General features: G+C 47.9%; 3 protein-coding genes across 5 annotated transcripts; 2 read left to right on the forward strand and 1 right to left on the reverse strand.

Annotated features, from left to right (window-relative positions):
• The first annotated feature begins 141 nt into the window (after nt 1-141).
• On the forward strand, nt 142-7563 carry LOC108164911 (acidic phospholipase A2 PA4). Of its 3 annotated transcripts, none has more exons than XM_017300896.2 (3): nt 142-420; nt 5958-6123; nt 6187-7272. In XM_017300896.2, the coding sequence occupies exons 2-3, from the start codon at nt 5969-5971 to the stop codon at nt 7034-7036; spliced, it is 1005 nt and encodes a 334-aa protein (XP_017156385.1). In that variant the 5' UTR covers nt 142-420; nt 5958-5968; the 3' UTR covers nt 7037-7272. The 3 variants fall into 3 exon arrangements, with proteins under 3 accessions (XP_017156385.1, XP_017156386.1, XP_017156384.1); XM_017300897.2 differs by lacking the exon at nt 142-420 and adding an exon at nt 4351-4809; XM_017300895.1 differs by lacking the exon at nt 142-420 and adding an exon at nt 7341-7563 and having other exon boundaries at nt 6187-6639.
• Nucleotides 7564-10121: 2558 nt separating this feature from the next.
• On the reverse strand, nt 10122-18667 carry LOC108162169 (nuclear cap-binding protein subunit 1). The gene is made up of 7 exons (XM_017296763.2): nt 18361-18667; nt 16942-18280; nt 16775-16878; nt 11188-11676; nt 10992-11116; nt 10724-10912; nt 10122-10665 (listed from the first exon to the last, which is right to left on the reverse strand). Exons 1-7 carry the CDS (start codon nt 18401-18403, stop codon nt 10552-10554), a joined length of 2403 nt encoding a protein of 800 aa, XP_017152252.1. The 5' UTR covers nt 18404-18667; the 3' UTR covers nt 10122-10551.
• On the forward strand, nt 13976-16743 carry LOC108162179 (mastermind-like domain-containing protein 1). Its single transcript, XM_017296774.2, has 3 exons — nt 13976-14222; nt 14291-14502; nt 14570-16743. The coding sequence occupies exons 1-3, from the start codon at nt 14175-14177 to the stop codon at nt 16710-16712; spliced, it is 2403 nt and encodes an 800-aa protein (XP_017152263.1). The 5' UTR covers nt 13976-14174; the 3' UTR covers nt 16713-16743.
• Nucleotides 18668-18697: the final 30 nt, after the last annotated feature.

The following is an 18697-nucleotide window of genomic DNA, read 5'->3' on the forward strand; positions in this document are numbered from 1 at the left end:
CCCCCGCCGTTGCCGTTGCCGTTGCTGCTGCGGCGGATCTTGTTTTTGTAAATTTGTTTCTTAGCCGCCGCTGCTGCTGCTGTCGCCGTCGTCGTCGGCGGCGGCTGCTTTTCAATTTGTATTTTTCTCTTTTTCTCTTATTTTATTTTTTTTTTTTGGCCAAGTCCAAGTTTAACATGGCCCGACGCGCCAGAATCAAGTTCAGTTGCGCCGCAAACGCGTCGCGGAAATGTTTTGCTCCGAGCATCGTCGTCACCTCTAACGCGTCCTCCTCCTTCCCGTAGACCCTGCTGCCGTCCTGTGGCAGCTCTCTCCAGAAAAAGGAAAACCAAATATCAATTCCATAAAAAAGCGAACAAAACCCTTCAAAAGCAAGAGCCCATTTGGTTACAGTTTTTTTTTGTTTTTGAACCGTATCAGGTAAATTGAATCGGTCGAAACGGTTAAAAAGGATATTCGTACCATTTTTGTTCTATAATTTTGTGTTGTGCTTCCTGTTGTTTTTTCCTGTGTTGTGAAGTGCAGACACGTGTCCTTCTTGTTGGTGGTGCTGGCGCTGGCGGTGGTGATGGTGTTGGTGCCTTTTGAAGGTCATTTACGCACGAAGGCCACGGCGAGGGTGTGTGGGCCTGGACTGGGGGTGGGGCCAGAGCAGGCTAACAGTCAGGAGGGTGAGGGTGAGGGTGAGGGTGGGGTGGGGTGGCCTGTGTGTTGTGGGCCAAATGTCAATAGGTGAAGGCAACCAGTCGGCCTTGTGATTAAAGGCAACACACATTCGGGATGCAAGAGTGAAAAGAGTGAAAGGCGGAAAAGCGTAAATTGTGGGAAAAACCGTTAAACAGAACAAATGTGAAAAACTGAGAGAGAGCGAGGGAGAGAGAGAGAGAGAGGATTGAAAAGGCGAGAGAGTCCCTGGGGAAGGAAAAACATTAAAAGGAACAATTTTAAACTGCTTGAAAGCGCAAAAGGAACTTTAGAGATTTGTAAAGATACATATTCAGAATATCCTTATTCTTAAATAAAACTAAATTATTTGTATAATGATGTTGAAATTAGCAATGAAAAAACTTTTGAAAGGAATGATTTAATTCTTGGGAGGCAAATTTCTTATGGAGCCTAAAGACCTGAATAAAGAAATTAAAAGTTGATAGTTTTCCTTAGGAAAAATTATAGATGATACTTGCACATAAAAGGGTATATAGGATAACTCTCTGTTTCTGTTTCTTTTTGATTTTGGTTACTTTTGGTTTGGTTCTTCTTTGATTTTATAAAAACAGCTTCCAAAGAAAATAGAATGAGAAAAGGATCTCTAATACGAACGTTCTTGTATGGAATGGAAAAGGAACTTTAGAGGGAAATATAACTAATATTTATTGCTTACAAAATACAGCAAAATACAAGATAAATAAGTAATTGATTGATTGTGATTGAATCAGCTTGATCGATATTATCGAAAGGGTTTTTACGTAACTAATTGAATGTGATTGAGATACTACTGATAGAACATTACATACATCTGTAGATCTGTAGATGGGTGTTATGACAGCAGCTGGAACATCATCTCTTGGATACAAAAGCCCCACCCAAACCGCACCGCAAGTCCCAACAGAACCTCTGGCATTTGCATGGCAAACACCTATCCATTTTTGAGTCGCGGAATTGTGGACACTAGACTCTAGCCTGTGCGATGTGGCCAAATATTTGTGAGGCCGATCGGCCAGATACCGAGATTGCCCCCCCCCTGCACCCATGGGCGCTTTTCGCACATTCATCTTTGACAAGACATTACCTCGACAAGCTGCGAAATTGACTCAGTGATTAGCACACATTGGTAGAATGAACTGATAGTCTTTGGGGGGCGGGGCTTGGAGGGGGATTTGCGGGGAGTGATGAGGTCATTTACCCTCGTGTTCGGCCCGTGGATGTACTGTATGTACAGTGTTTTGGTTCTAGACCCCCTTCGACGATCCGTTGGCCAATTGCGAAAGTAAACACCTTTGTTCTTGGCTCACTTCCGATTGGCTTTACCCCCAGCCATCACATAGTTTCCCCTGCCACTGCCACACTGCCATGCCACCCCCATCCACGGCATAGGCCGTGTGAGATTGAGTTTCCTCTATTGCAAGGCAATTAGCGCCTGGGGGTCGCTTTCAGTTTCAGTTTCCGATCGAGACTGTGCATATCTTTTGTCTCTGTTCGTATGGGGCGACCTTCGGCGAAGGCGTTCAATGACCGCCACTGTCCATCCAATCCAATCGAGTCCGATCCGATGCGATCCGATCCGTGTATCCGTACCCGATCCACCCAACGTTCGATCGTACCATCGCTTGATGGATGGCCCGTTTTCGTTCCATCTGGTTCCCGGTACAAAGCGAGGTGTTTGTCTGTTTGCCTGTGTGTCTATTGATATGCCATAAATCGATCGACTTTATGATCCCGACCTAAATACAGATCCTAGAAAGTTTGTGTCTGCTTCTGCAGCTGCTGCTGCTGCTGCTGATCTTCAACTTGACCCCAATATCAGAAAATGGACAAGGACAGGTTCCTTTTGGGCCAGGTCAGAGTCGAGCACGTCGGAAGGTTGTCGTCTCCGGTTGCTCCGGCAATTACAGAGATGGCTATCTGTGTGGGGCTGTGGTAGCGTCCATCGTCCAGCAATTACCACGTACCGCAGCTGACAGTACGCACACACACATGTCTCGCCGTGTGCTCTTGCCGGGGCGGGCATGGGGGCATTGGGGATTCGGGGGGATTACAAGTTTTTATTGTTGTTACATGGCAACGCTCACTCAGAATCAGTTGGCGGCTGCAACAATAACCACAATAACAACAGCGTGACATTCAAAATGCAAACAGACTTTTGTGCCGCTGCCTGAAACCAGTTTCGGATGCGTTAAGAGTGAAGGGCTCCCAGTGCTGCAGACTGTTACCCGTACAGGAGACACTCACTCACACAGCTGCATTGATTGATGATGTATGGATCGGAGACACGCCTGTCCCCCCTCCGGGCGGACTAGTTAGGGGAAGATATTTCCGCCTAGGGCTAGGTCCAGAAGCGCTAGCAGTGTGGAGTTGGAGCCAAAGTTCGTTCATTTTTCTGGCAGGCATAAACCAAGGTACAGGCACATTCCCCGAGGTTTAATGGCCCCCAAAAACAAACACACACACACTACCGTCGGGTGTTTGAGTCTGATCTGATGTTGATCTCTTTCTGCTGAGTGACAGTTTTGGGGGGCGCCAATAAAACAAGAGTTATAGTGTCTGAGCATACACGAAAGATCTATAAACGGCTCAAGTACTCTGCCAGCAGGAGGAGGGGTGGTACAGACAGGCAGAGAGGCATCCAGCGGTCATTGTACGCACACACACAAATAAATCAGCGTCGAAGTCGAGTACACTTACAGGCATGCAAAGCCAGCGATCGATCTCGATTCGCTTTTGAACTTTTGTTGGATACCCTTTCAAGGCGGGCAGTGAACGAAACAAAAGGAAGATGTACAATAGGGAGTCTCTTAGCTTTGAAGCCGATTTAAATTGAAAATTCATGAAGAACGTGTGTGCTTCTTAGCTTAAAAAAGTGATAAAAATGGTCACAATTTTTTGTATCAATAATTTTCAAAGGGTATCAAATTCCTCGGCTTCTATAGCCAGGCTTCATTTTCTGTTTTCGTTTTCTTTCGCACTCTTTGCCACACTGTGACATGCGGTCGGCGGGGGGAGAGGGAGCAGCTGCGATGGCTGCACAGATGGAGACAGGGGGCCCCATGGCTTATTATGCCATGAAATTAAAAAGCAAAAGCAAAAGCATTGACATTGAAAATTATGCGAACGGTAATGGTGACGACGCCAGCAAACGGCGACGTAGTTGGAGATCGCTCAGAAGATAAGCCAATGCCGTAAAAGAAGGAGAAGAGAAGTAAAGGCAGAGGCAGGGGCAGCAGAAGAGATGCCTCACTCTTTGGTGATTGCAAATTGATTAGGTCTGCTGTTAAGCATGGTTAATTCGTTATGTTTACTGGTAGAACCGATTGGCAATCAAAGATCTAATAATAGATTATAGATTTATAATATGTACATTGTTGTCACTTGTCAGTGCGATAATTAATGCGAAATTGGGATTGATCGTTATGTATTGTCTCATTTACTTCATTGAGAGCGGTGGTGGATTGAGTGACAGGCTCAAGGCGCTCTGCTCTCTCTGCTGCGGTTCCACCTGCACTCACAACACACTCAAGCTCTGTGTTACTTTTCTGGCCGTTGGTTTTGCTGAGAGAGTCGTTCAGTGCTGTCATCGAACGCACATGAGTGTGTAAATAGTCCTGGTGAGTGGGAGTGAGAGGCAAATTTTTGCCAATGAATAGATGAATGCGAGTGAAAAGAATGTTAATAAGAACCTGACAAGATTTAATGTAAAGTACATACTCGTATGTAGACCCGCTCAGAGAGCAGTCCTGCAATCACACCACACCACTCTCTCTCTCTCTACCGTATTCTTGCTCCACTTGCTTTTACAGCTCACTCAAACAATGGCCGCAGAGTTTACTAGCTCGCACGCACAATGCACACGGCTCATTCTCACGCTCCCCCACATGTGCATTTACAAATGTACATATGTATGTATGTATGTATGTACACAGTGAGGACAGCTGGCTCATTCACTCTCACTCTTACTCTCGCGGTCATTCTCAGGCCCGCACTGAGCAAACAATAAACAATTGGGCAAACAACATAAATAATACTTATAATAAGCGGCTACAAACTGTCATCATTAATTATTTTCTCACTTTAAACCTGAGCGGAACGTGTTGGGTAAAATAGCACATACATACATACATCGTTCCTTGGCCTGGCTATAGAAGTAACCAAATAATAACGTTAAGGTGTGGTGGCATGGAGTAGAATCCAACTCTTATAGTGAACCGATCCCCGGTTTGGTGCGCGGCTCGCGTCATCTACTTTGACTAATTAACAAGAGATGGACAGACCTAGCCGGTTCTGGCCTTCACCTTTTCAAGTTGGCCAAAAGCAAAGAAGAGAAGAAGCACAAGAATTGGTAACAAGCTGACGCCTCCACCTTCAACTGACCCACAAAAGCGTCGGCCAGCGGCAAGCGACAGCGTTTATACATAAATACTAACCGCACTCAAGCGTCTTCCTGACTAAAAGAGCGGGCTTTTGGGGTAGGTCGCTCGTCCGAGGTTTTCGCGCTCTCTCCCTCTGCCCACCATCCCCCCATGACGCTCTACTGATCGGCGGTTCGTTCTCTCGCTCCCTGCCCGCAACACACCACGCAATATTACCGTTCATTATAATCCATCGTCTTTTGTGATACCCTGACAGAGAGTATTATGTTTCTGGGGCAGATGTTAGCAGTACCACATACGTATGTACATATATTACTTGTCCTTTCTGTTATAGGGAAACTTTTGTTGGAATTGGATGAAATAATTGAAAATACCTCCACGGAGAAGCAGTCCTTTTAGATGTAACATACATACATATGTATGTATGTATGAACGATGGGTATCTGAAAGGGTATCAAAAGCTTCGGTTGCCGAACACAGACTTCCTTCTCTTCTTGTTTTGCAAATTGTTTTCGTCGTTTGGACGTTTTTGTGGCGGTTTTTTTCACATTTGTTTTGTGTTGCCTTTTGTTTTGATCGTCGCTTTACAGTGGCTCAATAGTTTGCGAGAAGGGGCTCGCAGGGCCAGGGTGGATAGCGATGCCGCATTCGAATGGAGCTGGCGACAGTGTGCCGTCGGGGGATTCTGTGAGTGGCCGGCCAGAGGTCAGACCATATCTATGGGCCATAGAAATGCAAAATCACCAGTTGCGGGCGATCATCATTCAGCTGCTAATGATTGGCCCACATACCATTGTCGATCCAACAGCTCGTCCAAGCACATCACTCACTCCACCTCTTTGTCTGCTCCTTTCGTCCTTCTCTCTTTTATAGCCGGCAGGACGATGAAGGAGGCTCTGCCGTTGGCGGTGCTGCTGCTGTGGCTAGGAGCGGCGCTGCCGCCTAGCTCCGGATCGGCTGTGCTCATCTCGGACATGACCATGACTGTGATGGTGGAGCTCTCGTCCCGGCATCCCTTCTGCAAGATGCACAGAGATCGGTGAGTAACTCATAGAAACACATATCCTCCGATCTTCCACTTCCCATGGTGAATCTCTTCCAGTGGCGACATTCAACGGATGCTGCTGCAGTCGGATCCACGACGCATCCGCCAGGTGCCGCGCGAGTCGGTAATGGAGCTGGAGGAGGTGTGCCGGCATCAGGGCTCCTATGGTCATGAGTTCCGCGGCGGCCTGGGCTTCATCTATCCGGGGACCAAATGGTGTGGACCCGGGACAGCGGCCACCAGCTACGACGATCTAGGCGCCCATACGCGGGAGGATAGATGCTGTCGCGAGCACGACATGTGCCCAGATGTCCTGAACGTGGGCGAGTGCAGGCGGGGATTGTGCAACCGGGGTACCTTCACCCGGTCTCACTGTGACTGCGACGCGAGATTCCGGCGCTGCCTGCAGGCGGCCAACACGGAGACGGCCAATACTTTGGGAGCGATCTTCTACAATGTGGTGCAGGTGACGTGCTTCCAGGAGCGCAGTCCCTGCTCGGCGCACCAGAGGTTCGAGGATTTCTATTACCGCACCAATCAGTGCCCGGCCGAGTTCCGGCAGGCGGACCTTTATGTTCCACCGCACGGGGACAATCTGATAGCCAAGATCCTGGCCCATCCAGTGCAGCAAAGTCGTTCCCTGGCCGCCGCCGCACCGGCCCTGGCCCCGGCCAAGCTCACGGCCCGCCGCTTTGGCGTTAAGCTTGCCAGCGTCGGCCTGGCGGCAGTCAACATTATCCGTGAGGTGGTCCAGCGGCCGCGTCTTCTTTGGGAGAGCCTGCAGGCGCCCGTCAGCCGGGAGCTGCCACCGCGGTTCGGGGGATCGCCGCCAGGCGGCTACTACTACGAGCGGCCAGGGCCAGGGTCGTCATATGGCTATGGTAGCTACGGCTCTCGTTGGAGCTGATGGTGGGAGCCGAGAGAGCTCAGAAGACTGTTCCCGTGTAGTATTAGTAGTCATAAGTAGTAGTCACTGCCAGTAGAGCCAGTAGAGCCAGTCCACTTAGCCATATGCATGTGTGATTCGATTCCTGTTCCTGCTCCCGTTCCCCATTCCAATTCCCCCTCACGCTCGGCATATCCATTAGCTAGTTGACCACCTCCACTTCCTCCAATAAACTCGTTGAGAACTATTATCCATAACTATTGCTCTCCCTTCCCTTCTGTATGTCTCTCTCCCGCCGCTTTGCCACCTGCCCTTTTCCCCACAGGGCTGGCTACAATGAAACGGAGCAGGAGGCCATCTGTGCCCAGTGGCAGTACCAGCCATCGGAGAAGTACGTACCCAGTCAGCCGCGCACTTCTTCCTAGACGATCCAAGAGAAATGGCGAGATGACGACCTGGACAAGCTACTCATGGAAACGGTTACAAATCTACACAAAGCAATTACAATTACAATTACAATTACAAGTTTAGCTATAGGACGTGCACAGTCATATCGATATGATATATCCGCTTTTCTTAACCTGCTCTTGAACCTGAAGCCGACCTGAAACCTGAATATGAATATGAATCTGAATCTGAATCCTGAACCAAAGCCAATGCCAAACGTTCAAGCAACAGCATGGAAACTAAATAGGAAAATATATATATTTTCATATATTTAGAGCATACAACAAAAACAGATCTATATACATACATATATATATATATATATATACAAAAAGAAGACAAATATACATACATATATACTATATAAAATACATACGTATTTACCCCCATGTGGGCGAAAATATTGGGTATCAAAGTTTGTCCATACGATTTAACCTGGCGAAAAAGGATTTTGCTCAGACCTTGAAACTAATTAAATCTTTGGGGGAGCATTTGTTTTTTTTTTCCTATTTGCACTTTGTGCCTTTGGCGTATGGAGACGACCATGCCTACAGCAGTTACAGTTGCCACAAAAAAAATTAGAGCTTGACAAAAAAAAATTGGTTTAATTAAAAAAACAAGCGGGAACTTTGTGAGCCGCGGCCCTTGGCGCGGCTCTACATCGATATCCGATAGAGAAAGAGAAAATGAGCAGCGCTTGGAAGGAGGCTAGCCACTAAAAATTGATAAATCCGAAGAAGACAAACAGGCGGTCTTCCCAGGTGGGAAACGTGGACGGTGACATGGATTTGTAGTAAAAATGGGTAATCCCAAGATCAGAGGATCAGAGAAAAATATCAAAAAATAAATAAATTTGTATATAAAGTAAAGTCCTAGGAACTAGTAAAGAGTATTATACCGAGATAATTGAAAGGAACAGCAAGTAGTCCAGACCTCCAAAGCCAAATAATGAGACATATTTTTAGGTGGTGCTTTTATTCCTAAAAGTACGGTCCAAATCAGGTGAGTGCACATACAAATATAGACAGCCGCTGCCAACTCAATTATAAAATAAGTTTATGCCTTAAATGCTGTTCAAGCGAACTATTAGAATTATGCGACTTATGAAATGGGCATTATTGGCCGTTATTCCAGCAATGTTAACCCGTTCCCTCAGACAAATGAGACTATAAGATGCATGCTCGATATCATCATCGTCATTATCGGTAAATCCAACTGCTTATTTGTGGGAAAAAGAAATAGAGAAATGGAAAATGCATAGAGAGCAGAGAAACCACGTCCGCTCACGTTCCACCATAAAATATATTCATATTTAATGGCAAATATGCATTTGAAACATAGAAAACCAATCAACATGACTTTGTAATTCGTTGGCTGCTTTCAAATATAAGTTTTCAGGTCATACTCATATTCGAGCTTCGATCAGTGTGTGAAAAACAGCAGTAGTATTGGGATTTAAGGCTGCAGAAGGGTACTGAACGTAGATCGTGGATCGTAGATTTGAATTGGACCCCATCCTATTCTTCAAACTATTAGTATTACGCTGGCGTTACCTCGAGTAAAAGCATCCAGTGAAATGTACGAGTATGTATGAAATAAGTACTTTATATTTTCCAATTAATATTTACTTGTCTGTATGTCTGCAACGTATGCCGCGACTGTGACTCTCTTACAGAAGCATCCAGTACGTGGGCTTGTGATCGATGGGGCCCGACCCTGAGCCAACCACAACGAGTTCTTCGACCTCTGGGTCTGGCAACCATGGAAAATCATTCTCAGCTGACATGGTTTGCTCCTTATCCCTATTGGTTATCCGTTTAGCGCATCGAATCTTTAGACAGATCATCTGCGATTGTACGGTATAGAATAAAGAGTTAATTCAATGCCATTGCGGGTACTCCTTACGATCATCAAACAAACGATGCACAGGATTATGGAAGAAGTCATTTAGCGCTAATACTTTACTGGGAATTTCAAACGTAAATTAACTATGATTCCTGTACGATTTGAATATAAATGGGAAACTATTAGCTCCGTTTTGATTTGAACAAGTGTGGTATTAAGTAAGTAGTTATTTATCGCCTGCTTTGTTTTGCTTTGAGCTACGAGTAGATTTCTGACCATCATTATAGCATATGGTTTCTCAGAATTGACAATATATTCGTAGGTCAGTTTGTTGATTACCTTTCTTGAAGGCCCCATGCTCTGTTTATTTAATGCTGCCCATGAAACAGGAGTCATAAAGAAACCACAAAATATTGTACTCATAGACGAAACCCTCATATCTAAGGGATGGTATATATATCTCTGACTTTCCTTCTGAATGTTTAATGATGGCAAGTAATGCTTTGCGCACTATATAGGTTGAAAAAATTATCTACTAGCCGAAGGTGGATATTTCTATTAGATTGTGATTGGTCTATTCATTTGTTTATAATTATAATTATCTATTTGTTGGTTTAGGCTATCAGTTTTATTATTTTTATTGAAATCGTTTTTATGTATTTTTGGCGCAGAATGTGGCAAAGACTTATCCAACCGAATCCTCGAGATGGGTTCACACATTTCCTCAATACCTCAATATCAATATATTCCTATTCTGAAATCCTACCCTAATAATTATGGGGTCTTATATTAAATATAAACATAATTTTATCTAACCTTTTTGATGGTTTTTTGTTTTGTGTGTATAAAGAACCATTCCCTTTGGACTTTATTCTCAATTCTGTTGATTCTGCTGATTTTGTCGTCTGTTTACATATTACAAAAAAATTTGAATCTTAAGCATAGATGTTTTGTTTCTTGGGTTGTGGTGGTGTGGATGTATGGGGGGTTTTGAAAGCCAAATGAATTAATATTATAAGAATTATTAAACACGTTAAATAATTGCAACAGAGACTATAAGATATCTATATAAAACCAGTTTTTGAAAAAAATATATATAGAAATGGAGCTAATTGGAGGTTTTTGTGTGTATTTGGGTGTGTGTTTGGATTGTTGTCAATTCTGTTATTGGGTGTATGCACGCTGCGTCTAGTGCCCCTGACAATTCTTATAGTAGGTTTCGTCCTCTGTTTCGTGTTCTTTTGTTAGGCACGCAAGGCCACAAACTGTTGGAACACCTCCAATATGTGTGTATCCAGGTCGGATGTGAAGAGTAGTGTCTCCAAAGTGCTGCTATATTTCTGAACTTGTTCGTGATGCTAAAAGAAGGCAAGCCATTAGTGTGGATTCCATTAAGGATATGAAGGATGGACTAACCATTAGAAAGACCTGCTGCAAACGTCCAATGGTCCAACGATACCAGTCCGTATCCGGGTCACGTCCATCGGTATCGGAGCGCAGCATGTGCTCGGAGAGTATCATGATGAACCGCTGGAAAACGATGAGGAACAAACGCTTTTGGTTCACATTCGCTGCCTCCAGTTTCTCCTCCATGCGCTCCACCGCCTGCCAGAGAGAAAACGACAGGGAGAGAGATTATCAATCAGTGAATGGAAATATGGGTATGGTGTCGTGTAGAACTTACCTCCTCGGAGGGTTTGTCAGCATGCGTGATGGGCTTCTTGCGCTTTGTCGGTGCGTCCTCATCGGATTCGCTGGACGAGGAGTCCGCCTTGGACAGCTTATCCTTGGCCACGCTTAGCTCAGTGTCTGGTCAAGAGATTACATTGGTTTAAAGAAACGATCTGTAAGGGGGAGATGCGCCTGCTCTGACAACTCACTCAGCTTGATCACGTGCTTGTTCATCTTCTTGATGGTGAGATGGAGGATCTCCCAGAGATACATTTTGGTGAATTCGCTGGTCATCTCCTTGGAGAATATCCATGTGGCCACGGCCGAGCAGTCGACAATCTGCAGCTTGAGCAACTTATCCACCAGCACGACCATCATCTGCTGGTGCGACGACCACAGCTCGTAGATGTTGTGCAGCACACAGATCTGTGCCTCCTCCGTCTCCGCCAAGGCGCGGAACACCGAATGGAACTTCGAGATGGCCGCAAAGCTGTGCGAAAACGACTTGGATCCCAGGTTAAGCAGCGTCTGTACAAAAACATCAATCTTCAACGCATTAAAGGTACCATCGGACATCTCCTCGCCGCTATAACCGCTATTCGGTATTTCCTTCAGAATGTTGACCACCTCCTCGGGCGAGCACTTTTGCCGGATGGCCACCACCAGTTGATGGGCCACCGCAGTGCCAGGTAGACTTGCTGCACAAAAAACAGAGAGAAAAAAGAAACGAAAGTCAGGAAATGATTCGAGATAATGTATGGTGTCTGTAAAGGCATTTCGAGGGGCCTGGATGGGAATGGGAATGGATTTGGCTGCTCTTTCGGCATCCCCCCCCCATTCGGTTGAGGTGACACTTTCGTTGCAATTCGCATTTCATTGCTCGCTTTTGCTCACATACATGCACATATGTACATATGTGTAATTCATGGCGTGGAACCAAGCGGCACCACCACACCACACACAACACCCACTGGGATTTGCCACTGCCTCTGTTTGGTGCGTTACTAATGATGGTTGTGCTCTGGCTTCCAGCTCTGCCAGCTGCCTCTCTTGCACCCGCTTGCTCTGTCATTACATGCAGTTTATTGGCACTTACTTCAATTATGTCAAAGTGGCAGAGTGGCAGAGTGCCAGAGTGACGGTGTGGCGGTGAGGCGATGGCAGAGTGCCTGCCGGAATGGCAGTGGTGGAGCCACTGCAGAAAAGAAGCGAAGCACGGAGCTAATTATGCGGCCATTTGGCAAGTCAATGCATTGGCAAATGCGGAATTCATTTCGACTTGGCCGATTATCAGGGCAGCAATTGTACGTATTATATTATATACATATATGCTCATTTATTAGCTAATAGGAAGCTCCAAGACTCTTCTATCTCTTAGTTTCCAGTGGTCTTCCATCTTAAATTTAAAGAACGTGCCCAACACGTGCCCCTTTTATGTGCAGTTCTAAAAGAGTGCCATTCCCCTTTTTATCATCTCTTCAATAATCTTTGGTCTTCAGTTCTTTTAAAAGAGTTTCAATGGTCTTTAATCTTAAGATTCAAAGAATGTTCCAATCCTCTTGAATTTCCCGTTCAAAAGAATACCCCAATGCTCTTCAATGGTCTTCCATCTCCCAGATAGAGATTCTAAGTTTTGCCAAAATAATACCAATGCCAATTTCGATCTCAAGTTTCCCAAAAAGAGTCTCCCATTGCTCTTCACATAGACAATGTCAATGCTGTCGTAGAGACTTGGTTTGCATGTCAAGATCATGTGAGACGTTCGCACACAGTCATCACACAGTCGGGGCGAGTGGGATTTTTTGTATAATAATGAAAGCACTCTCTAACTCCACGACAATCTTTGAGTGCCAGAATTAAATGGGAATCTTTTCACGGGAATCTGGTTTCCAGCTCAAATTGAGCATGTCCAAAAGGGCGGGCATGTCCAAACTCCGACTGTGGTTCAATGTTAACCGAAACATAGCCCGTTCCATTGGGTGGGGTCGTATCTCCCCCAGGTCATCATCTCTCCATGAGAGATCTCAGATCATCGGCAGGAAAGACGGAGAACCTTAGCAAGGTGAAATCGCGATACGGAACCGCATATGCAGAAGCAGAAGCAGAAGAGAACCCCTGCTTTCAGGGGGAGGCGAGTGGCTCACCGAAGCGAACCGAACAAACGTATATCTAAATGGAAATCTAAGGCAAAAGTTGTTTTTTTTTTGTCTTAAACGTAGGCTATAGCCAAAATGAAATCAAAAACCTAAGAAGCACAACACAAAAGTAGATCAAAATCAATGCCCGAAGTTTGTTATACTCTACATTTGAAAATAAGGGAAAGGGAAAGAGCAGCTCTCAAAACTATTCCGTATGGATTCCAATGCCTCTACCTCTAGAACTTTATGCTGTATAAGGAATGAGTCTTTCCACGGTAGAAGACAACTGATAAAGTTCTCTAATTTTTGAGAAGATAAATATAGAATAAGATTAAAGTTCTCTGCAATTTGGAGAAGAGAATCGTCTACTAGATCTTCTTTCCAAGTCTAAGCTAAACGTACATAGATGCAAGGATAATAGTTCTCTCTATTCGAAGGAGACCCGTTTATATTCCCCACCTAAATTGATATACAATTTTAAATTGAAGTTAAATCAATAAATAATTGTCCAATATCTATATCTATATGTCCCTCTTCGCAGCAGCCTGCCAGGGTATTCCTTCCAGTCGGGCAGGAGATACAACCAAACCTGTAGCGTTAGAGGGTGCGCTGTTGGTGCACCGCCCTCGAACCGAGAGTGTTGCATAAATCCGCTCTTCTCTATGCAAAAAAAAAAAAACGAAAAAAAAAAACTAAGCACAGTCGGCCGCGTATTGCGCAAATAAGCAAAACGTACGCCCGCTGGCGGCGACGCATCGCTTGGCTGCCCCAATGAAAGCAGGCAGCTCCAAATGGCGGATACCACAAGGCAGACACCAGAAGTAGCAGTGGTAGCAGCAGCAGCAGTGGCAGCAACAGCGGCAGCATCGTCTCCCGCTTGATTATTAGCGAGCGCAAATCGGGGACGCGTTTCAGTCGGTCTTTCAAGCGCGCGCTGCTCAAACGCAACGACAACGAATCCGTCTCCAAAAATATATTTGAATATTTTTGTTTTGTTTTTTTTCTTTCTATTATTTGTGTACTTCTCGGTTGATGTGTGATTGCCGGAGTCGGAGACAATGAGGAGGAATCTTGGCTGCCTTCTGGGCTTGGTTCTCATGGCATTTGTAAGTTGAAGGAGAACCTGACCTCCAGAGGCAACCCCTCCATCAATGCATCTCCCATCCATTTGCAGTTGCATTCGGGGCATGCCATAGTAGGTGTCGGGGCAGGACGGGACCTGGTGCTGACGCCCAAGCAGGGCTTGCAGCTGACGGGCAAGCGTCTATTCTACGAGGAGAAGGATGCGTGCGAGGATTTGCGTCCCTGGGAGCGCACCCTGAAGCATGTCACCTATGTGACACTCTTCACGGACGCCGCCATGGGTGCAGCAGCCGGAAATCTTAGGTAGGTCCTCCACACAGCAGACTTCTCCTCTGTTTGATGATGTTTCTCCTGTTCCTGTCCATCGCAGCCAGCTGCACGGGTACCATGACTTCCTGCAGACGTCCTTTATTCCCGCCGATCCACTGGCACAGTCGTCAACGGGTGGTGCGGCGCCGGCTCCGTCCCGTTTTGGGGATATCATCACCCTGGCCACGGGATGGCTGGAGCAGCTGCCCAGCAACGGTAGCTATCGCTTTGTCGAGGGCACAACCACCAGCGGTGCTGCTGCAGGCACTGGCCAGCGGCGTGCCCTGTGGCAGGTGCAGCGCATCCGCCATCGGGATGGCGACAAGGGACGCCACTACCACTACGAGATACGGTTCAGCGTTACGCCGCTGACGCCCCCTCGGACAGCAGCGCCAGCATACCAGATGAGCTACATCCAGAAGGAGTCCGACTATCCGGGGAGCTTTGCACGGCTCCCTCACGCTCATGACGCTCTCGGCGGGGGATTTGCTGCCCAGCGGAGACAGGATCGCGAGCGGGAGAGAGAGCGTGAGCGAGAGCGGGAGCGGGAGCAGACGCAGTCGCAGGCCACCTTTATCCATGGTATCTTCCAGCCAGCGCCACCGCCACTGCCGCCGAAGCTCAACATTGGTGAGTATCTCAAGGGAGTAGCAGCACATCCTCCGCCTCCTCCTCCTCCTCCTCATCCTCATCCGATGGCCCTCCCAGGGGGAGGACTCTACAATCTGGGGCTGCGTTCGAATTTCATTGCTCCAACCACATTCCGTCCGAATTACCCGGTGGTGAGGCTGGGTCCGTCAGCGGACCACCTTGGACTGGACACCCCACCAGTGCGATATTCAGAGGTGCAACCAGAGAGGGGGGCACCACCAAGTGGTGCTCCTGCTACTGCTGTTACTACTGCAGCTGCTGTTGGTGGGGTCACACATCATTTCCATCATCATTTCTATGTGGCGTCGGGCGGAGGTTCAGGCGGAGGTTTAGGCGGTGATCCAGAGATAAACTATCGCCCGCCTGCCGCCACACAGAGTCCGCCTCGAGCAGAGTCAGGATTCTTTGCATACCAGCGGCAGCAGCAGCAACAGCAGCAGCAGCGGCAGCGGCAGCCTGTGCTCTTTCCCAGCTCCAGTTCCGGCTCCCACGAGTCCTACGAATCGAACGAGGATCCCGAACAGGAGTTGCTCGTCCGAAGTCCTCAGATCTTTGGCCAGGCCTCAAAATACCAAACGGCAAAGGTGCCGCCGCTGATCATCTATGCTGGCATTTCGGAGGGCAATGAAGACGAAGACAAGTCGTTTGTGCAAAGCGAACCGCTGGAGGAGACAGTGTATCGCTACTCCGAGCCAGATCCATTGTATGTCCATCAGAATCCCATTGATGTGCTGCATCTGGACGAGCAACATCTGGAAATAGAGCGAGACAGGGACAGGGACAGGAGCAGGCACAAGGAGCCAGAGCAGGAGCAACAGGAGCAACAAGGGCAACAGGAGGAGAAACAAGGAGAGCAGGAGGAAGAGCAAAATCGAGCCAGCAGCTTCGAACAGCCAGAAGTGGCCACTAGCTCCCCCACAACAGAAGAGCCCCCAGCTACGACGACGACGACAACTACGACCAGTAGTAGTCCTCCTCCTCCTCCACCAACAACAACAATAACGACAACAGTAGCGACATTCTCCACGCCCGCTCCCACTGTGAGCAGCTCCAGCAGCTTTGTCTCCACCTCCACACACTTTAGTCCTTTGAGGAATTTAAGTCGCTATCGGACAACGCCGCGCATAACTGCTGGACGATCTACGACAACTACAACCTCCACCACAGCAGAGCCAGCGTTGAGCAAGTGGGCCAGACGCCGCAAGGAGCAGCAGGATAGCAAGGCCAAGAGCAGCTATCGCCATGAAGCCTATGTCTCTACCAGCACGAGCACTAGTACCACTTCAACCACAACCACAACAGCGGCACCAGCAACAGCCTTATCCTCAAAGACTGCTGAAGCTTTAGCTTTAGCTCTAGATCCAGCTGCAAATCCAGTGAAGACTACACCGTTACCGCCGCCGCCGCCGCCGCCGCTGCCACAACGCAGCGATGTGATTGAAGTTCTCACCCAGAAATCAGTAAGCAGATCGGTTAGCATCAAGGTGGGGGATAATGGCGAGGAGATACCCTTTATCGTGGACGACGATGAGAATGAAGTGTCTTTTAGTTAAGTTTATCCCAAAATAAAGATACATTTGTACATTTAAAGGGATGGTTGGACGGAGAGACTCACCTGCCTCCTCGCTGGCGTACTTGAAATTGGGAACAGGCACTTGAGGTATGAGCTTTCCATATGTGGTGGGCATCATTTCGGTGATGCGCTGATGGTACGACAGCCTACAGGGAGGGGAAACATTAGATATGTGGCCATAAAAGGAAATGGGGATTTCGTCTGCTTACCGCAGGCACTTCTGGAGCACCTCCTGTATGAACTTGGGCCTCGGATGCTCGCCATCGAGCAGCAGGCAACTGTCCCATTCATCCCACGACCATGTGAACTTAAAGTTGCTCAAATGGTACGAGAACCAGTTGACAAATCGATCGAAACACGAGGTGTTCATCGAATCGATGCGCATGAATAGGATCTCGGTGGCCTGGGCCAGCACCTGGGGCAGAGTGGCCGGCTGCAGTTTACACAATTCGATCAGTATGGAGCCATAGCAGATGTCCAGATAGCGGGGTGTTGGCATGTGGAACAGCTCCGCAAAGATCACCTCCACAATGCAGTACTCGAGCGGGATCTTGTGCTTGAAAGGGAAGCTGAGCAGCTGGGCGGCACAGTCCTTGCGCTCGTGATGGTACGTCTCGATGATGTGATGAAGATGCTCTTCGATCAGGAAGCGTTCGATTGAATGGGCGCCGGGGAGATTCGGCCCGTCCGGGCAGTCGGTGTAGTCGAACATGCGATAGACGACCCAGGGCATCGGATAGACGAAGGCATCGTTGTGGGGCGGCGGTATGATCTGCGGCAGATTGTGCTGCAGCGCCTCGCACAATATCGTGTCGAAGGTAAGGTACGGCCGCGGTATGTGCTTCTCGGCCCAGTTGTCCTGCCGCAGTTTGCGTATCTGGGCCCACAGGCAGTCGAGGTACTCCTCCTGCGGATGCGGGGCGTCCGACGACCAGACCCGCAAGGCGTTGTGGTGCTTCTTTGAGCGCTTGTTCAGATACACCTCGATGCGCAGCAGCAGCGACTCGAGTGCCGACTCCTTTTTCTCGTAGAGGTCCCGCCCCACCCAGGGCAGGGTGGAGAGGACGGCGAAAACGAACCAGTCGCGACGCACCTGCGGCACTGTGTCCTCGTTGGACACATCGATCATGGTGTCGAGCAGCTGCAGCAGACTGGTGGCCGATATCACATGACAATTGACCAGATCCGCGAGGAATCGCAGCGAATATCTGGCCGCATCCCAGCGACACATCTTGAGCGACTCCTTGAACGTCTTGACCATGTGGTCGACGAACTCGCCGCCGAACTTGTAGTTCTTGGCATTCAGCAGACCCACCAGCGTCGTGTAGACGGTACACTTTTCGGGCATACGGACGGCACAGTCGGAGAGGATGCGCAAGATCTTTAAACGGAATGTGCCCAAATCGGCCTCTAACACGGAGACCAGACCCTCGAGATTCGACTCCACCGAGGATGTACTGCGCTCGCCCACGCGCAATATCAGCGACTCGAGGCGGTCCTCGATCTCCTGGTTCTCGGACACCCGCCTACGTTTGTTTCGCCTATGGTCTGCAAGTGAATGAATGCCACACCCCATCCCCAGTTCAGTTGGAGGAGTGAAACGCGAGTGGAATCTGCACTGTACTCACCATAGCCCTCGTCCTCCGTATCGTGTGCACGACGACGACTCATATTGCCACAACGCTAAACACTAAAGCTGTCTCTTCTTGTATCTCTTTGCCACCGGCACACGCGACAACACTTTCGAGTACGGGTTCGGCTGCTCCTGCTGCTGCGCTGTTGATTGTTTTTTGTTACTTACTGCGTGCACCTTGGGGGTGCGAGTCGTCTGGTATGGTTTGTTATTTATTAAAAATATTAACTAACGCACTAATTTTCCAATTGTTGAATGGCAATTTTTCTTGCGGCGTTTCCAGTGTGACCGCGGATTTATCGATAAAATATACCGTCCGACCCTCAGAAATA

This window comes from Drosophila miranda, chromosome XL (genome assembly GCF_003369915.1).
Source record: "Drosophila miranda strain MSH22 chromosome XL, D.miranda_PacBio2.1, whole genome shotgun sequence".
In the NCBI taxonomy this organism is placed as follows: domain Eukaryota; kingdom Metazoa; phylum Arthropoda; class Insecta; order Diptera; family Drosophilidae; genus Drosophila; species Drosophila miranda.